This window comes from Aythya ferina, assembly GCF_964211825.1.
Source record: "Aythya ferina genome assembly, chromosome: 22".
NCBI classification, from domain to species: Eukaryota; Metazoa; Chordata; class Aves; order Anseriformes; family Anatidae; genus Aythya; species Aythya ferina.
The window spans coordinates 6,908,089-6,925,010 of NC_140320.1; the positions used below are offsets into that span (position 1 = coordinate 6,908,089).

General features: G+C 49.3%; 1 protein-coding gene across 9 annotated transcripts in view; it reads left to right on the plus strand.

Moving 5' to 3' along the window:
- The window catches only part of CEP164 (centrosomal protein 164), a 37,681-nt gene that overhangs the window by 6,736 nt on the left and 14,023 nt on the right, over positions 1–16,922 (plus strand). For 5 of the 9 annotated variants that reach the window (XR_014685373.1, XR_014685374.1, XM_084495547.1 and 2 more), the window contains 9 exons: positions 381–539; positions 1,517–1,645; positions 2,040–2,117; positions 4,794–4,904; positions 7,266–7,706; positions 9,242–9,325; positions 10,963–11,046; positions 14,290–14,375; positions 16,031–16,180. Coding sequence is in view for 7 of the 9 variants with exons in the window: in XM_084495547.1 (XP_084351673.1) it covers positions 381–539; positions 1,517–1,645; positions 2,040–2,117; positions 4,794–4,904; positions 7,266–7,706; positions 9,242–9,325; positions 10,963–11,046; positions 14,290–14,375; positions 16,031–16,180 (1,322 nt within the window). In the remaining 2 variants the exon portion in view is untranslated. The remainder of the gene's footprint in view (positions 1–380; positions 540–1,516; positions 1,646–2,039; positions 2,118–4,793; positions 4,905–7,265; positions 7,707–9,241; positions 9,326–10,962; positions 11,047–14,289; positions 14,376–16,030; positions 16,181–16,922) is intronic. The other 4 variants (XM_084495548.1, XM_084495550.1, XM_084495551.1 and 1 more) reach the window with 4 other exon arrangements.

Below are 16,922 nucleotides of genomic sequence, written 5' to 3' on the forward strand. Positions count from 1 at the left end.
CGAGGTTGCCTAGGATGGTGTGAGGTATCAGCCTCTCCCAGAGGGTGCTGTGTTTGGTTGCCTGCAGGTGTGGGAGTTACTGTGGCTGTTGTTGTTCTCTTGCTTCCATTTTGGGGTAATGTCTGCTGCTTTTCCGGATGGCCGGGCTGCTGTAAGGTGAATCACAGCGTTCAGATGGGTCTGTGGAGGACAAAACATACGAGTCAATCAAGCTGCTATTCCCCACGCATGGCATGTGCTGCTGGTTGTTTGGTGTTAGCTCGAGGGCAGTTCCTTGGGGCATAGGTTGGGTGTTAGCAGACAGTGTTTGCGCAGGGGAGTGCCCTTGTTCTGAAACGAGTGCCAACTGCGAGCCCACGCTCTCCTCTCGCACCCTCTAGTCTTCAGGATCCCCGCTAGCACCTGTGCAGGCTCCGTTGGGGAACCTCGCTCCGCTGCGTGGCCCCGTGGCTTCTCCAGCTGGCATCCTTCGTGGTTCACTGAACTCGGACGTGGGAAGCTCTGTGGACTCCAGTCTTGCAGCCAGAGGAGAAACTCGGGTAAGATTCTGTCTTTGGAAATATGCCCAGAAAAGCAGGCTCCGCAAGAGGTCACGGGCTTGGCAATACATAGAGGTTTAAAAGGCAGTATTTGTGACCTCTCCTCGGTTTTGAAATACTTCTGACTGTTTTAAAAAACAAACAAACAAAACCTTCCCCAACTCGCACCATATTGCTTGTTTTTCTGCTAATTCTAGGGAGCCCAGTGCCAATTTTTGTATGGTTAGCAGCTTTAAAGAAAGGACATTTTCAGTTACTGTTGAAATGCTGTTAAGTTCATTTTAGGTGATCTTTAATTTCTATCCAAATGAAGCATGGCATACAGTACAGATGATGTCATCTAAAAAAATAAAATTTCCACTCTCCTATCTAATGAGAAAGGAATTGAAAGAACATTTTCTGGTTAAAAATAAGACTTACAATCACATTGATTGTTTATAGAATGTGCTCTTCAGGATAATAAATCGAGAATGCTTTATGTAGTAATTTTTTAATTTCAAGGATAAATCAAATAATATACTTGCAAAACATTATCCAAACGAACATCTTCACTGAAGGTTTCTTTTGCTGACTTAAGTCTTGATTGTCACTGGCGAGTGCAAACATTTTATTTCATTGTGTTCACTCTGTGTAACTAGCTGTATGCCACTTTCTACCTTCAACAAAGCGATCCAAACAAAACATCTGCTACAGTTGGTCTTGACTGAATCACTGTTTGGAGGCACAGGAAGGTTTCGCATATGTTCTCTGGGAGACTCTTTTTTTGTAACAGGGAGGAGCAACCTCCTAAAGAATGTCACCTCCTAGCTGGCTGTGGCTCTGAAAAATAAGGGTAGCAGTGTAATCCTGAGCAAGTTCTCAGAATTCAAAAACTTCTTGCCATCGGCAGCTTTCTAAGTCCAGTGGGTTTCAGCGGGTTTGTATCTCCCCTGTTACTTTGCCTGTCCCCTGACTTCCCTTTCTTTTTGACTTCACAGCCTGCAGAGCCCTGTAAGCCCAGTGGCCAGACCACGAAGTTGCTGGGACTGGTCTGTGAAGAGAAGAGCTCTCTGAACACAGTACCTTTGGATAACAGGAGAAATGAAGAGGAGGAAAGTGAGAATGAGGTAGTTTGTGTATTGATTCTTAATACGTGTCAGTAACTGTAGTGCATGAAGCCTCACAGCATGAAAGACTGTGATGCTACCCCCAGTAAGAGCTGACTGACCGTGCTCATTCAGTTTAACTTTAGGCCTTAATTTGCACTGCACTTCCTGTGTGTGTCGCTTGGTTGCCAAAAAGCATCTTATCTTTTTTCTCCTCGTGCTCTCTATAAATCAACATCTGCCACAATGCATTTCTAAGATTAATTGACCATAGGCTTATTGCTGTCGTGTGTTGCTGTAGCTCTGCTCCCTTATTTCCACTAATTGTGAACCCTCAAGTTCCTTCGGTGTGGCCTATGAAATTGAGTTCTGATCTCTGCAATCCCAGCCATTTCCTTTCTTTGAATACATTTAGAGTCTCCGTGGGACAACAAGACTGTTCAAAAACCTGCACATGGATGTCAGTGCCTTGGGAGGCAGCTTTGAATCTGAGGTAAGAAAGGCAATGTGAAACAGGCATGTAAAACTGCCCAGGAGCTATGACAGTGCACTGCCCATGCATGGGCAGCAGGAAAGGTGCCCAGTGAATCTAATTCACAAGAATTAACAGCCTGGAGAAGCCAGAAATAGGCTGTAGAGGGGCATGGTGTGGGTATCAGAAGGCAGACTTGTGCTTGAAGGAGAATGCTTCCAGTCTGAGAGATGGCATTTGAGTTGGCTGCACGTTTGCACCAGGAGGAGTTTTAATTATTTCTGAATGAAGAAAGAGAGAAACTTCAAGCCACGTAGGTGTGATGGGCAAGACGGAAATCAGCTCTTCCAAGGAAGGGCAGAAAGGAGAGGGTCTCGAATCTGAGTGGCACCACTGTGCCTGTTGTGGGAGGAAGGATTGATGAGGAAGAGGCATGATTTGTTTCCTCATCGCTTTTTTCAGTTGGTGTAGAAGGAAGGCTCATCCTCTGCTGAAATTGCAGTGGTCTCATTTAGAGAGAGAGGAGATGGGAATTTAGTCTGGAAACACCATCCTCGCATTCTCATCCAATTCCACAAGAATCTCTTAGGTTCTTCATTGTGGACTGGATATGGCCTCTTTTTTTTTTTTGTGGTAATGTGAAACCCGTTTTCTATTTTGCATGCTGATAAATTCCATTGCTCAGGCTCAGAGCATCAGCAATGAGTTCAGTACATGTGTTGCCTTGTGCAGACATCTTGCTTTCCCTGCGGGTGTGCATTCTTTGCCAGCACTTTCTTAGCAGTGATCAGGCTTAAGATGACAAAGGGACAATGTGAAGTGCGTTGCAAGCAGCTCTAGTGATTCAGCCTGTTTGTGCTGACATTAATCCTCTCTTACCACTTTGAAAATTCTGTTTCAGTATCTGAAAGGCAAATTAATTTCTCTTAAAACATTTTCGGTATTTCCCTCACCCTTTTCACAGTATACAGAAAAATCAAGCTGTAAAATACTTTGGAGAACCCATTGAACAGCGCTGGGCAAGAACTGCAAAGGTTTCTGTTAAAGTGGATGTAAAAAAAGGCTCAACTCTCTCATCTCCAAACAACAAGATGCCTGTTGGAGCCCAATTTGTCACTGAAATGTTAATGTGTCCAGGAGCAAAGAGCTGTCCTGGCATTTCAGTGACGTGGTGGGGCTTCAGGAATCTATTATAAAATGGCAATTGCTGCCCAGCAGCCAGGCTCTGTCTCAAAAGCTAGTAAATCAGATTGGTGATACCTCAGTCCTGATAAAATATTAGTGCCCCAGTGAAAAAATATCATTCACTTGTAGCTCCATGAGATGGCAGTAGAAAAACACTCTTACGAGAGAGCCCTCAGCCTGCAACCCAAACCATTCTCCAGCGTCTTTTCAAAATGGAGAGAAGGAAGGAATTCATAAAACAAGCCCTACAGAAAGTGAATCTAAGAAGTAATGGGATGAAAAAAGCTGATTTTGTGTAGTCTGTGGATCAGTGCTGAACATCCATATTCAAAAGAAATATGTGAGGGTTTAATGACTTACTGAGATGCAAGGATGGTGGGTAAAAGTAGAGGCTGCACTGAATATGGCACAACTGTGTGGAAGAGAGGAAGCACAGACGGACAGAAATGCTACCACTTTAAGTGGCCTCTTGTGGAGCAAGGAGTAATTTAGCTGGGGAAAAAAACACTGAAAATAAAACCCAAGACAGATGCTGGAGAACTTGAGGAGTGCGGTTTGTATGTAATGGCTTGCACGTCCTTTTAGAAGGAGGGCCTCCTCTACGGCTTGGTTTGCTTGGCTGTTCATGGGGTTAGTTCTCACCTGAACCCAGCTTTCATGCCTCCTGATTTCTGGTGATGGAATAGTTGCTGCAGATGTGCAAGAGTGCCATTAAAATGTGAAAGAACTCTGGGAATTGCTGAAAGGGGCAAGCAGAGGAAAAGACCTGGAAGCATCTCACTATGGGTGCCTGGAGAGAGGGTCCAGTGACAGCAGAAGTGATCGGCAAACTGCAGAGCTTGCAGCTTGGGAAGCTGTGGTACTCTGCCTTCTGTACAGGTCAATCTCTGGGTAAACAGTTGGAGTCAAGGGGGTCCTTTATGTGGTGGGGAATTAACATGCAAAGCTCTCTTACCAGATGGAAACGTGTGAAAGAGAGCAGTCTCTGTAAGTAAACACTGCACAGTACAGCATGCATCTCGCTGCAGAGATGTATGTGCAGGAGGCAGCATTGCTGGCTCCAAGGCAATTAAGACATCCATAAGGCATCAGTGCAGCGATGACTAGTTAAGGGGGAGGAATGGCTGGTGTGTTCATAGCCTTGCTCTCTCCTGTCCTGGGGAAGCCTGGTGAAGAACTGCTGTAGTAAGTCAGCAGTTCTCACTCCTGGGAAGTAGAGCAAGCCTTGGTCTGGGAAGAGTCTGGTGCAGTCTGAACAGCAAGTCCACTGAGCGGGCCAGCAGTAAAGCAGCACCTTTGTGCAGGCTGCTGATGAGAGTGTGATGTGTGGGAATCCGAGGCTGTGAGCCCCCGAGCACAGGCTGCAAAGCTCTTCAGCTGGAGAGGTTTCCACTCTCTGGGTGCACTCAGTAGCAAACAACCAGGGTGCTGGCTTCTCGGAGCTGGATGACCCTAGCAGTGCAGAAAGGTGGGGTGTGAATATGTGCTAGCAGGTGTTACCCCACCCATTAGGAGACCAGCAAAGCGGAGGAGGAGGACTTTGGCAGCCGCTTAGCTGATGTCCCTGAAGCTCACCTCCAGCACCAGAGGAGTCCTGCAGAGGAAGCTGGCAGTCTGAGAGAGGTGACGAGTGGCTCTCTGGCATCACGGGCCCGCTTGCATGATGTCATTGAGCTTTGCATGCCGTAGGCAGCTTCCAGTGTTGTGGTGTGGATCTCATAGCTGCTTGGCTTGTTTCTTTTGCTGGTTAAAGTATGGTATGTATGGAGAGGGGTGCAAACAGAAAGAACAAATGCTTCCCAGATGAGGTCTGCCAGAGCTATCCCGCTCTGTACTTCTCTGCCTGAGAACATCCCAAAAGCAGGAAGCACGTTCGGCTTTCAAAGGAATTCTGTATGCACTATGAGCATTTGTCTTTTTTTCCCCTTTTTAGAGATAGAAAGATGAAGGTTTTTGTTGTAATCTCTCATGTTCAAGCTGTTACACAGGATGACTGTGCCGCTTTGGATTTTCCTGAGATGAGTAGGATTCAGTTTTGGTGTCTGCTGTTTGTACTGGTTGTTTGTCTCTGAATTGGATGCCTTTCTAAAAGCCAGTCCCCATGTGTTTTTTTGTTTTCCTCCACTTATGCTGATCACTTGAAGTCTGGAAGCAATATATTTGATAGGGAGAAATTTCATATTTTTTAGTGTCACTCTGCTACAGGTAAAATGTGTTACAGCTTGTGAAAAGATCAGCTAAAGCCAATTATAGCCTGGCTGACTCTTCCTAGCTCTGAAATCCATAGAAAATCCACCATCTATTTTTGACACGAGGAAAACCTCCCTCCCCTTCCACCTGTGTATCTGATTCTCCAGAAGGGGGAACCGTGTGAGTTGCACTAGTGATCATTAAGGCGTAATGCTAACAAAAGTCTTGTCTGCATCTGTCCTTAAAATAGGGTTCTGCCAGCTAAAGAGATTACTCTGGGATATTCTAGTGACTGAGGTATATTTGCCTGGAGAGAAATCTCTTTGTGCACACGGTATTAATGGACACATCAGGATGTTGTCCCATGTACCCCTCAAAGGGAAATACCCGTTTCCTGTTTTTAAGCCTAAGAATGCTGGCTGGTCTCATCTGGCATGTCTTTTCCTGGGCGTTGTCAGGTGTCCTGGGAGAAGGCTTTCATAAAAACTCTAAGCCAAGCTATCCAAAGGGGAGCCCAATCAGTGACTGGTTCTTCCAGACATGCTCATCCCCAGATAAAACGAAGCATAGCAAAGATGGGCCAACAGGAGGATCACTACAGAGATGGCAGCTGCATACAAATTTGGCTGCGTTGTGGACCAAAGGTGTTATCAAGGGCCTTTGGAGAGCTTCGTGTGGCTGGCTAGTGATTCAGTGGTGTTTGTGAACCTTCCCTAACCAGGCACTGGGCTGGAAACAGGCCGTAAGCTTTCATTTATTACTTGGCAAATTGCAGGTGAGTCTCTGAACTGTAGTTTTTTTGGATAGTATCCAGTGATTTGATTTCTCTGTCCTCCCCTCGGGTTTGATTGATGATTCTCTCAGCCCTGAGAAGGTCTCGCAGACAAATGACATGTCCAAGACATCCCCTCGGTTTGCCGCAGCTCCGTGTTTAAAACTGACAGCATTCCAGTTGCACTTTGATAAAAATACATCGTTAAAATATGCAGTCTGTGTATGGTACACGCTGTACACAGGATGCAGCTAATGTTTGACAAGACACCACAGCATTAATAAAACAGCGAGAAAATAGGAAGTGCTAGCAGTTTTGTTTGCATACTGATGAGGGAACCTTTTCCTGCTTCCTCCTGGCTATCACGCTTTTTGTTGTCAGTTCTGTGGGCCTCCCCACTGCTGGGAGAGGCAGCCAAACCTTTGGGTGACTAAGCTCTTACTTGGGATTGTTTTTTCCAGGGCCAGTGGCTTCTGCCATTTCCTAGTCTAGAACAGTAGCCGATCCTGGTCTTGTTCTGAGCTCAGAGTGGCAGCTTAAATCAGGGCCTGTCCGTAAGTTTGTGCCTCTGGAAGGTGGGGTGGCTGCATCCTGCCTACCCTTTTCTAGTTATTTCAGGCAGAAGTGAAACATCTGGTGATTCTCCTGCAAGCTTCCATCTCTCGCTGAACAGACTCAGTGTAAAAGCATGGATGAGCCCATTGCAGAGCATTTAAGGTGCTCCCATGGACTGATCCCTGCAACAGGCACTGCTGGCGCTGAGTCCCCGTGAATACAAAAACAACAGAGTAAAAAAATAATAGTGTCAACCCCAGGAAAAGAGTGGGTTTATCTTACCCTTCCTTTCCTTTGAGATGGACTGTATGAAATTAAGTCAAGTTGGTCTTGTTGAAGTCACCCAAAGCTTTGTGATTTTTTTGCTTGTTGTTGTAGTAGAACCCATACTATTTTCACCCCAGCATCTTCCCAGAGAAGGGGTTAGAGAATGTTGTAGCTGTAATTGTGTTTGACTTGCTGCCTAGAAGGAGTCTTTAAAATCAAGACATGCTGAAGAAGGGCACGAGTCTTCCTTGGATGCCGATGATGCATGCCCTGCAACGCCGGTTAAAGTCCTTTCCGGAGATGCTGACAGCAGCCTTTCTGGCCAGAACAAAGAGGATTCTGATGGGAAACTCACTGGGAATGAACCACCAGCCGAGAAAGATGCTGAGGTGGAAGGTGATGTCTCGGCAGCTGATGAGCTGCCACGGTCTCTGGAGGAACGGAGAGCACCAGGGACAGATGTGCCCGGCAGTCCTGTGCAACCCAGAGCTGCATCTCCAGCTGCTGAAGCTGCTGAGGCAGATCAGCTGGCAAGCCTGGCTGTCACCGTTGACACCGTGTCTGTTGATGAAAATATAGTAAATGAAATGAGGGAAGAAGCAGCTGATCTGAAAACAGACAGCAGGCTGGATGCTGGCAAAGTAAGAGACCTGCCTGCACGGATTGGGCTTGGTGTGGAATCTGCTGTGGCTGTTCCCGTTGCTTTGTAAGGCCTCGATTCAGGGAAGCACTTGGAACACTCACTCATCTTCTGTTAAGTCAGCATAAGTGCTTCCCTAATCAGCAGCCTGTTCCTGGGGGGGCACGAGTGCTCTGAATTCCCAGATCGGCAACTTTAGTACTGAGCTAGGAAATATTCTTCTGTGCATACACAAAGTGCTGTCCAAAGCAACTGACAGGCAGAAATCCTGGACGGGGCTGTGTGTTTCAAGTCTTAGAGGAGAAATAAGTCTCAGCTTTCAGTGCTGCCATCTGTACTAAGCAAGCAGGTTTTATAATGAAGTTCACACCAAGCCCAGCTGTCCGTGCTGCTTTGTTTCTCTCCTTCTGTTGTTTCTCTCAGCTTATGTAGAGACAGGGCGAACGTGTAAAGCGAGCTGCCAGTTGTGGTGTGTACAGCTCCACGCGAGGATGCTGAGAGGGAAGCGTGAGGTCAGTGTGGGGAAGGACTGCGGGACTGCACCTGGGGGCTGGCTCCAGAGCCGCAGCTCGAGCCTGGAGCCTTCCTTCCAGCCCGTGCACTGCTTCTGGGATGCTGCCTGGGAGGGGAATGGGCAGGCAGCTGGCTGCAGCGGGCTGCAGTGAGGTGCTGTCTGTGCAGGCTCCGGCAGGAGGTGGGCTGCTCTGCATCACGAGCTGCAGGTGGGGAAACGGCCTGGACCCCGTGGCTGGGGGCTCAGGTGCACACCTTCCAGGTTTGCTCAGTGCCGTGCAGAGGTGTTAACGCGAGACCTGATAGATGATGTCTCTCCAACACAGTTTTCCTCCAGCTAATTTTGATGACTTATCTCATTCCATTGGTGTGTAATGTCTAAGAAATGATAAGCTGTAAAACGGAGCCTAAAAAAAACATGCTCTGTCCTGAAGAGCTTAAAGCTGAAATCTTTGCTTTTATAAGCACCATCTGCATGCTGCCTTTACATTTCTGGGTAGTTGTGCTGAAGTCAGCAGCACGGCTTGGGTGCTAATGGTGAACAGCTCCGTATTGTTTCACGATGCCTGGGAACACAGGAGTCCTCAGTGCACGGGGCACAGCACAGCAAGGTGTTGGACTAATGAAGTCACTGAAGAAGCTTGCTGCTGTTCTGTGCTTCACAGGCTTACTTGGTGGAATGGGGAGATCTCAGAGCTGGGGAGATTCTCGTAGAAGGATCAGGACCATAAGCCTTTTATCAAGGATATTTGAAGAGCACTTTTTGCCCTCCCCAGTCCCATCCTCTGCACCTGTCCTCCCTCCCCAGTCCTTTCTCTGTGGTGTTTCGTGATTGTCTTGTGGGTCACACCCTTGGTCTTTCCTAAGACGTTCAGTCACCTCAGACACATGATGTTTTTCTTCCCTGTGGTGTGCAGAGACCAGATTTGTTTTCCAAGTATCATTTGTCTTCTTTTAGTTGGGAATGCCTAAATGGAGTGGCAGAGCTAACACCTGCAGGCCATAATGCATGTCTCCTTTCAGCTTTCAAAGGCATCCGAGACCAGTGAATGTGTGGAGGACTTGCAGGCTTCCAACCGCTCAGACCACGAGCTGATTCAGCATATGGTGAGTCGCCAAAAGTCCCTCGTCCCTTGGGCACGGGCTCTGCATTCCCTGGGAACGTGCAGCCAGTGTGAGATCACGGCCATCTCCTGCTCTCACTGCCCTGACTCCCTGCTAGGCAGTGACATTACAGCTGTGGCACAGGCCACCAATGTCATCCTTTGTGTAGCTTTGGTATTTGGGGGGGGTTCTTGAGATACTGAACCACGGTTGTGCTTAGCTAATTCCTGAGCAAGCACAGGCTTTACCAGATGAATGACTTGAGCAAGAACTGCCCGTGCTCAGACAGCAGTGTTGGCAGGACCAGCTCTCACTCTCAAACCTCCTCTTACTCCATGGCTATGCATCCCAGGGAGAAGCCAGCCCCAGCTCAGGCACTCAGAAGTATTCACAGGTCTGCTCTGTGAGGTCCTGACGTGGGCATTCTCGTGGTGGGGAGGCTGTGGCACTTCCACGGCCAGGTGTGATGACAGGCTTCTACCTGGTGGGAGCAGAGATTGCAGAGAAGTGCAGGTTCGTTCTGCGGGTGAGGTAATATCCCTGCAAAAGTAGGTCACTCATAGCTGGGACTCCACTCAGATAATTGCAGAATGGAAAATAATAAGCAATATAAAATCATGCTGTAAGGGACTAACCAGCTTTTGCTATTGGAAGTGTGGATGGCTGGGGGACCTGGCTTCCGAGTGTCCCAGAGGGAGACCGTGCAGGAGGGTAGCCCTGAGGTGGGGGTGCAGTGCCCATCAGCATCTCTTTGTCTCTACAGGAAGCTGCCGCTGCCATCTGCCACTGGGAGCAGAGGCAGCATGGCCAGAAAATGGCTGAGAATATCATTATTTACCAGTGTTAGAGCACGCCTGTGCTGGCAAGTGGCTGCTGCATCAAACGATGCCTTCTCTAGTGCTTGCTTGTGGGCGTGTGCACACACACACAGTGTCTGCAGCCTGGTGCACAGACCCACAGTTTCAGGAGAGCTATACGAGTGACCAGCCTGTGGGCAACTTGCAGGAGCTGGCTTTTAGGAGAAAAAAAATAATCAGAAAATCTGCAACAATATCAGAAATTGGGTCGGGGGCCGAGGGGGGAGATCTGCTGCTGGCTGTAGACGTGCTGCGTGTCACCCTGCCTGCTGTGACCTGTGGCATGAGGAGTGCATGGGGTGGCGTGGCAGAGCTCGCTGCCCTGCAGCAATTCCAGGATGTCCTTGCGTGGAATTGCAGCCCCCTGGCATCACAAGGAGAATTTCCTCCGGGGCCATCAGTGAAAAGAGCCTCGCTGCAGCACAGTGCCACTGCCCCACCTGTCATCCACGCAGCTCTGGGTAAACCATGGTGTCTCTGTGCCCCTACAGCACGGGAAGCAGAAAACCCAGCTTGCTGCTGGTCAAGCCCCTACCAGAACCATCTGACTGCAGGACAGATATGATCTGTTCTTGGATGCAGGCCTGAGTCTTGCTGTAGCCGTCTCCTGTGTCCTGTAAACCCTTGGAATTGTACTAGCACTAGATATTTGAACTGACTTGCTATCAGTGGAATGATGAGCATGCATTCCAAACTGTGTTTGGATTTTATTCTAATCTTTCAGGAGCTCTGGCGAAACCAGTGCATGCTTGTCAGACACTGATCCTTTTCTTTCTCCTTTAGGACTTGGCTTTCCAGAGTCGGTTTTCGGAGCAGGTATTGGATGTGGGTGTTCTGTCTCCTGTTTTAGACAGCCCCGTGTGCAAGGTAAGTGCTTTACATGTGCTGAGGGACCAATCTCTGAACAAGAGGTTAAAATACTGCTTTGTGGTGTACTAAGCACAGGATGAAGCTATCGGCACAAGGGTTTGAGGCAAACAGGAGAGAGATGTTAAGCACCCTGCCTTTGGGGCAGGGATTGGAGCAGCAGTTCTGGTGCACTCCTTTATCTGCAGAGAAGCAGGTAGCTGCAGTCCTTCCCATGAGGGGAGCTGTACAATGCCCATACTCTGAGTAGAGGTGATTTGCGTGGTGCGTGTGTGCAGGCTCACAGATGTGTCCTTTCCCTGCCCCCAGTACAAGTGCAGACAATGGCTTTCCCAGAGAGTGATGGGAAGCAGAGTCTATTTTACTTTTTTTTTTTTTTTTTTTTTGTCCTTTTCATTCTCTTAAGCAAATGAAGAGGACTCGTGTAGCAGAACACCATATAAAATGAAGAAAAGGGGGTTGCCTCCCCGTGACAGGTTTTGTTATAGGGAAGCCCGTTGCTGAGCATTTGCTTGTCTTGCCTGCTTTCATGTAGCTGCGAAATCGGCTCCGTTCAGTGAGTCTGTGGCATATGGAGGAGCGTACATACGCCTGCACGTGTCTGCTTCCTACATCACATCGGCCCCATATGTAGCTATGTTAGGGCAGTGCTGACTGGAGAAGATTACTGTGCCTCTTGAGGTTTTATCTTGTCTTCTCAGCATGTTGCTGAGTTGTCTTCTGCAGCCCCACATTCCCGTTGAGCCATCCCAGCTACCCCTCTCCTGCACCATCCTCTCAGCTCATCAGCACGCTGGCTGGAAGAGCGTGCTGCACGGGGAGGCAGAGGGTCAGGCTCCAGCTGGGGTTTACTCAGCCTTGCTCTGATTGTAAGTGAGTTGATCAGCTGCACTGGAGGAGACCTTGAGTGGCAAACTCACCACCTGTCCAGCAGAGAGGAGCAATCCAGTTTGTTAGGTTGTCTGGAGAATACACCTGTCCTCTTGTGCCTAATAATGAGCATAATCAGATGTGAAGGGAAAACAAAACATATGCCTGCTGTGTTCTCCCCCTCTCCCTCTTGCTACAGCACAGTCCTCGTGCATACAAATGTCTTGTTGGAGCAGGCACATTTTGAGTTTATTACAGCCTTGTCTTGAGGAGAGAGAGGTAGGTCTGAAATGGTGCCCCCTGCAGAACTGCAGCTGCTCTTTTCTGTTGAAAGACAGAGGCTATTTTGAAATGAGACTGGATTGTTGCAGTGTGTTTACTGTCATGCAATGAGCTTGCCTCGCTTTAAATATATTGGCAAAATACTGTCTTTCCAAAAAAAAAAAAGAAGACTGCCTCTGTGACACTACACGTGCGCAGCATTGGAAGCTTTTGGTTAGCGTGTTTTGGCAGGAGCTGTGGTAGATTGCAGAGGCAGTGTGGGCTGCTGCCTGCAAGACTTGCCTTCTCTGCTGGCAGTGGGGAGGTTGATCCTTTCACCCTTCACTTAGCAGGCATTTGAAGTGTTGGCATCCTGCTTTGCTGGCATCGTTGCGGTGAGGAGCTGGAAGCAGGCATGGGATCTGAGCTGTTGTGTGCTGGAGACCGTGGAAATCCTCCTGTCGAGGCCCCTTGGGGGCTATGCTCTGCAGAGAGAAGACAGCCTATTATCTGTCATCCTGCTTTCATGTGTCCAGGAGCCTGGCTTTGTATTGCGAGCGTGTGAGATTTCTCCTGTGGGACTCAGCCTGGTGTTTGAGCAGGACAGAAAACCAAGCTGCGAGCAGTATTTGGTGCTTCCTCTGGGACTGCTGGGGATCCTGAGGCAACAAGAGGGGCAAGGCTCCAGCAATTTCACAGACAGGGCTTAAAATCCAGCCCTTGTTCCCTGCAGGCAGGCGCTCCATTCACCTTCTCAATGTGTCTGGATGTATCTGCAGCCTGTGGTTTGTGGAGGGACTGCCCCTGGGAAGGCATGTTGGGCAGGAGTGTCACGGTGGCCCCAGGCTTGAGCTCAGCAGCATTACCCTGTAACTGCTTACCTTTATTCCCCGAAAGATCTCGTTCTTCATTTGCTTGGCTCCTCTCCTTTCCCAGGCGGCACAGCCTGGTTTGAGCCAGGAGATGTTTGTGGGGCTCCTCAGCTCTCAGGAGTGAAGTCATTATTGAGGCTGGGGTGGCAGGGAGCTGCCTGGGAGAGCTCTGCCCAGGCTGATGTGATGGAAGGTGACAGCACTTGCAGGGAATCCTTCTGCTGTTTGCTCTGCTGAACATTTGCATAAATTACTGCTGTTTTAATTGCTTTTTTGGCCCTGCTCCACACTACATTCCTGCATGGCAAGGGAAGAGCTCACCTGCTATTTCTGTGGTCCCCAGGAGCTTATGAGTGGGCTACTCCTCTCTGGACAAGAGACCTCATATCCAGAAGCCTCAGCAGGCAGGATGAGCTGTTAATCCTTTCTCATGTGGGACTGAGAGCTTGGAAAGGGAAGCTGCTCCCTCTCCCCAGGTGAATTACACAACGCGTGTTTGTGTGGCCCTGCGGGAGGGACAGAGGTGCCTGGTAGCTGGCAGGTGGGAAAAGGAGCAGCTGACTATGGAAACAGCGAGTACTTGAATATAGAAGTGTTTCCTATTTCATAAGTAAGCCATCTGAAGTCACTCTGAGCGTGTTACCAAGGGAGCTGGCTTTGTCTACAGCACCCAGATGGATTCCTGCTGGATGGCGTAGTCAGAAGTCTGTAGGTAGCTGTGGCTGCATGAAGCACGCTGCCCATCATCATCTGCTTGAGAACCAGGATGCAAGGCAGCATCAAGTCCTGCTGTGATTCTGGTCACAATCAATATATCAATGTTAGTGTTACCTGGATATGTTCAGATGACCTTCAGGGCCGGGGGGAAATAACCCAAGCTTGTACTAGGAGTGCTGGGTCCTGGCAGAGAGCTCATCCTCTGTACTGCATAAAGCAAACCTGAGCCCACAGTCTAACACCACAGCCTGGAGAGCAGAGCTCCCAAATGTCCCTGGGCTGATGGATCTTCCTCCAAGGTGCCCCTGCGATATCTCGAGGCTTTGGTTGCATTGCAGGAGAGGAAGCTAACACGTTCAGCTGGGCATTCTGGAGTGCCCTGCCATGCAGTTTGGTCCGTGGGCTTGGTGCTGGTGTGGTGGACCAGGGTGGCACCGCTTTTCAGCGGAGCCTCCGTGAGGTCCTGAGAGGCTTTGATGGCAAAGGAGCCGGCAAACTCCACACTGTTTGCTTTTACCTGCAGGCCCAGGAGCTGGGAGAAGAAGAAAAAGATCAAAGCAAAGCCAGTATAGAAGAAGAGCAAAGCAAAAGAACGAAAGCTGCTGAGAGGTATGGTACCACCAGTCAGAGCTAGAAAGGAAGCACAGACAGCTTTAGCTCCAGATGATTTTCCTGTCTTGTCTGCCTCTGCTGTGCTGTAGTCACTGTAACCTGTGCAGGAGCTCCCTGTAGGACATCCCGAGACCCCGCAGCTTCTCACAGGATTTCTTCCATTCAGTCTTTCTCCCACCACCTCTTTAGTATTGCCTCAACAGATTTCAGCTTCGTTTCAGCTTCTGGTTGGGAAGGCAGCAAAACTGCCTGCCCTCCACTTCCTTGTGACCGCCCCCAGCCGTGGAGCTGGCCTCTCCATTCCCCTTCCAGCTATCCGACTCTGCTCCAAGGCTGGGAAAATCAGTCTCTTGCCAAGATGTGCTGACTTTGTTCTCATTGTGTTGTGCCTTCTGTTGTGCCTTACCCACAGGGGACTCGGGCACTAGCCATTGCCTGCGAACAGACCTTCGGGTCCTGAGGCAGGGCCCAGTCTCAGCCAGAGCTGGCAGCCCAGCAGAACCAGCACCGTGCTGGGCAGAGCCATAGCTGGAGGCTCCCGGGGCCTGGCTCCTGCTGCTGACGGCAGGGCAGTGCAGCTCCAGTGTGACCAGTTCTGTTCAACTTCCTTCCACAGGGGTGGTGTAGGGGAGGTCACTGTTTAGCCAGGTGCAAGTGGGAAGCTGGTTTATTATCCTGCTGTTTGGACATGTCTGGAATGAAATGGCTGTTACCCCGAGAGCAGCGCAGGCTTTCCAGACCCTCAGTTACTGTGAGAGCTGCAGGCTGTCTAGGGGAGCTATTTTCCTCCTGCTTGTGGAGACTTGTTTAAAACAATCAGAATATTGTACTGAGCAGTGAGCTCCACGGTCTCCTGAGCTCCCGCTCTGCCTTTGAGAGCTGTAGCACGTGGCATTTAGAGATGAGTTGTGCCCAAGCTCTTAGCTTCCACGCAGAGCTACACAGCACTCTGGGGCACTGGGAACCAAGAAGCTGTTGCCTGTGCCAGGAAAACTTGTGAACACAAGAAGTTGCAGCCCATCTTAATGACTGGCTGCGTGCACTTGGGATTCACAACTTTGTGCTTGGAGGAGCTGTTCATGTGAAGGTCCCTGAAAATGTGTTCTGCCCCCAGGAACTGTCTCCTTATCACTTGGTACCTGCTTCCCAGCTACGTGTCCTCTTGCTCTGCCTGCAAAGCTACTTTGTGCTTGCCTAGTCTCTCTTCTCTGTGCTTCCAAGGTGAAGTAGAACTGTAGATGTAGACATGCCTGCCAATATTCCTATCTCCAAGTTAGACAACAATGTGGGTATTACTAGTAGGGCTGATGTGTCTTGGGGAAATCCTGTAAGGACTTGCAAAGAGAAGGAGGTAATCCAGCAACGAGATTCAGTATTTTGAGGTTGACAGATGCATGAAATCCTCAGCTGCCTGTTACTTTGGCAGGGCCTGAGGTGGTGTGAATGGTTTGGAGCTCGGGAGCTTTGTTGGGGTTTTGGCAGCCCTATATTGGACAATGGAGTCCCCTTGGCAGGCATGAGCTGGAGCTGCTGACTGCCCATCTAAGTCAGCCGCACGTCCCATCTTCCTTCTGTCTTTGTGTACCTGGAGCAGCCACCAGAATCTAATCTGTGCTAATCTGATATTCTGTTACCTTTTTTGTGCTGCAAAGTGAGAGGGATCAGAGTGGTTGTGAAACATCAGGACAGAAGTGTGTTGCTTTAGAAAACCCCAAACAAGAAGAGGCGGTGGCCCTGGAGCTGGCGGAGGGATCGCTGGATAGCCTAATCAATCTGGAAGAGCTTGCTGCCCCACAGAAAGAGTAAGGGCTTCGTTTAAGTTCGTTTAAGTCTCTGGTGTTGTAAGCATAACAGCTTTTGTCCTCCCCTCCCCGACCCCATTACTGCTTGAAGTTACTGTGTGATGTTAGCACGCTAGGAGATGTGGCTGGGTGGGCACAACAAAGCTTGAGAACATCTCCCCGTGCAAATCCCAGCAGCTGTTCTGTGGCGAGAGTGCCAAGGTAACAGTCTGTGCCGCGAGGGTGAGAACAGCAGCTCAGCCCTCGGGGCCTGGGGTGTAGGGCTCTGGTTCGGAGAAGGATCTGTGTGCTTTCCTCTTGGAAAAGCCTCCTTACCAGTGCTGCTAGCAAGGCTCAGCACTCACACACCTGGATAAAGATTTTCCTGAGTTCTCTTGCTGAGAACGACTGAGGTCTCAGTGTGTTTGTTGGGGGGTAACCACTTCACTTTTAGAGTCACTGGGATCACTGGTTTGAGGTAAAGAAGTCAGAGCACACGATGGCAGAGCTCGGCTTCCCTGCAAAACCCAGTGGTCTCTCATGGTACTAAACTGGTGGTGGTTGCTGGTCTGTACCTGCAGTTCCACTGCAACAGGGGTGAACAGGCTGGCTTTGCTCTCTATGTCGAATGACAGATCAGCAGCTGTAATTGGGAAAAAAATAGGCAATGGATCTGTCACGACAAAGTGCTGGAGTAGCAATCCTTGGTGTGAGGACAAGCGCAGCACCTCCCTTTTTATTAGGGTTTGTTTGTGTAAATGTG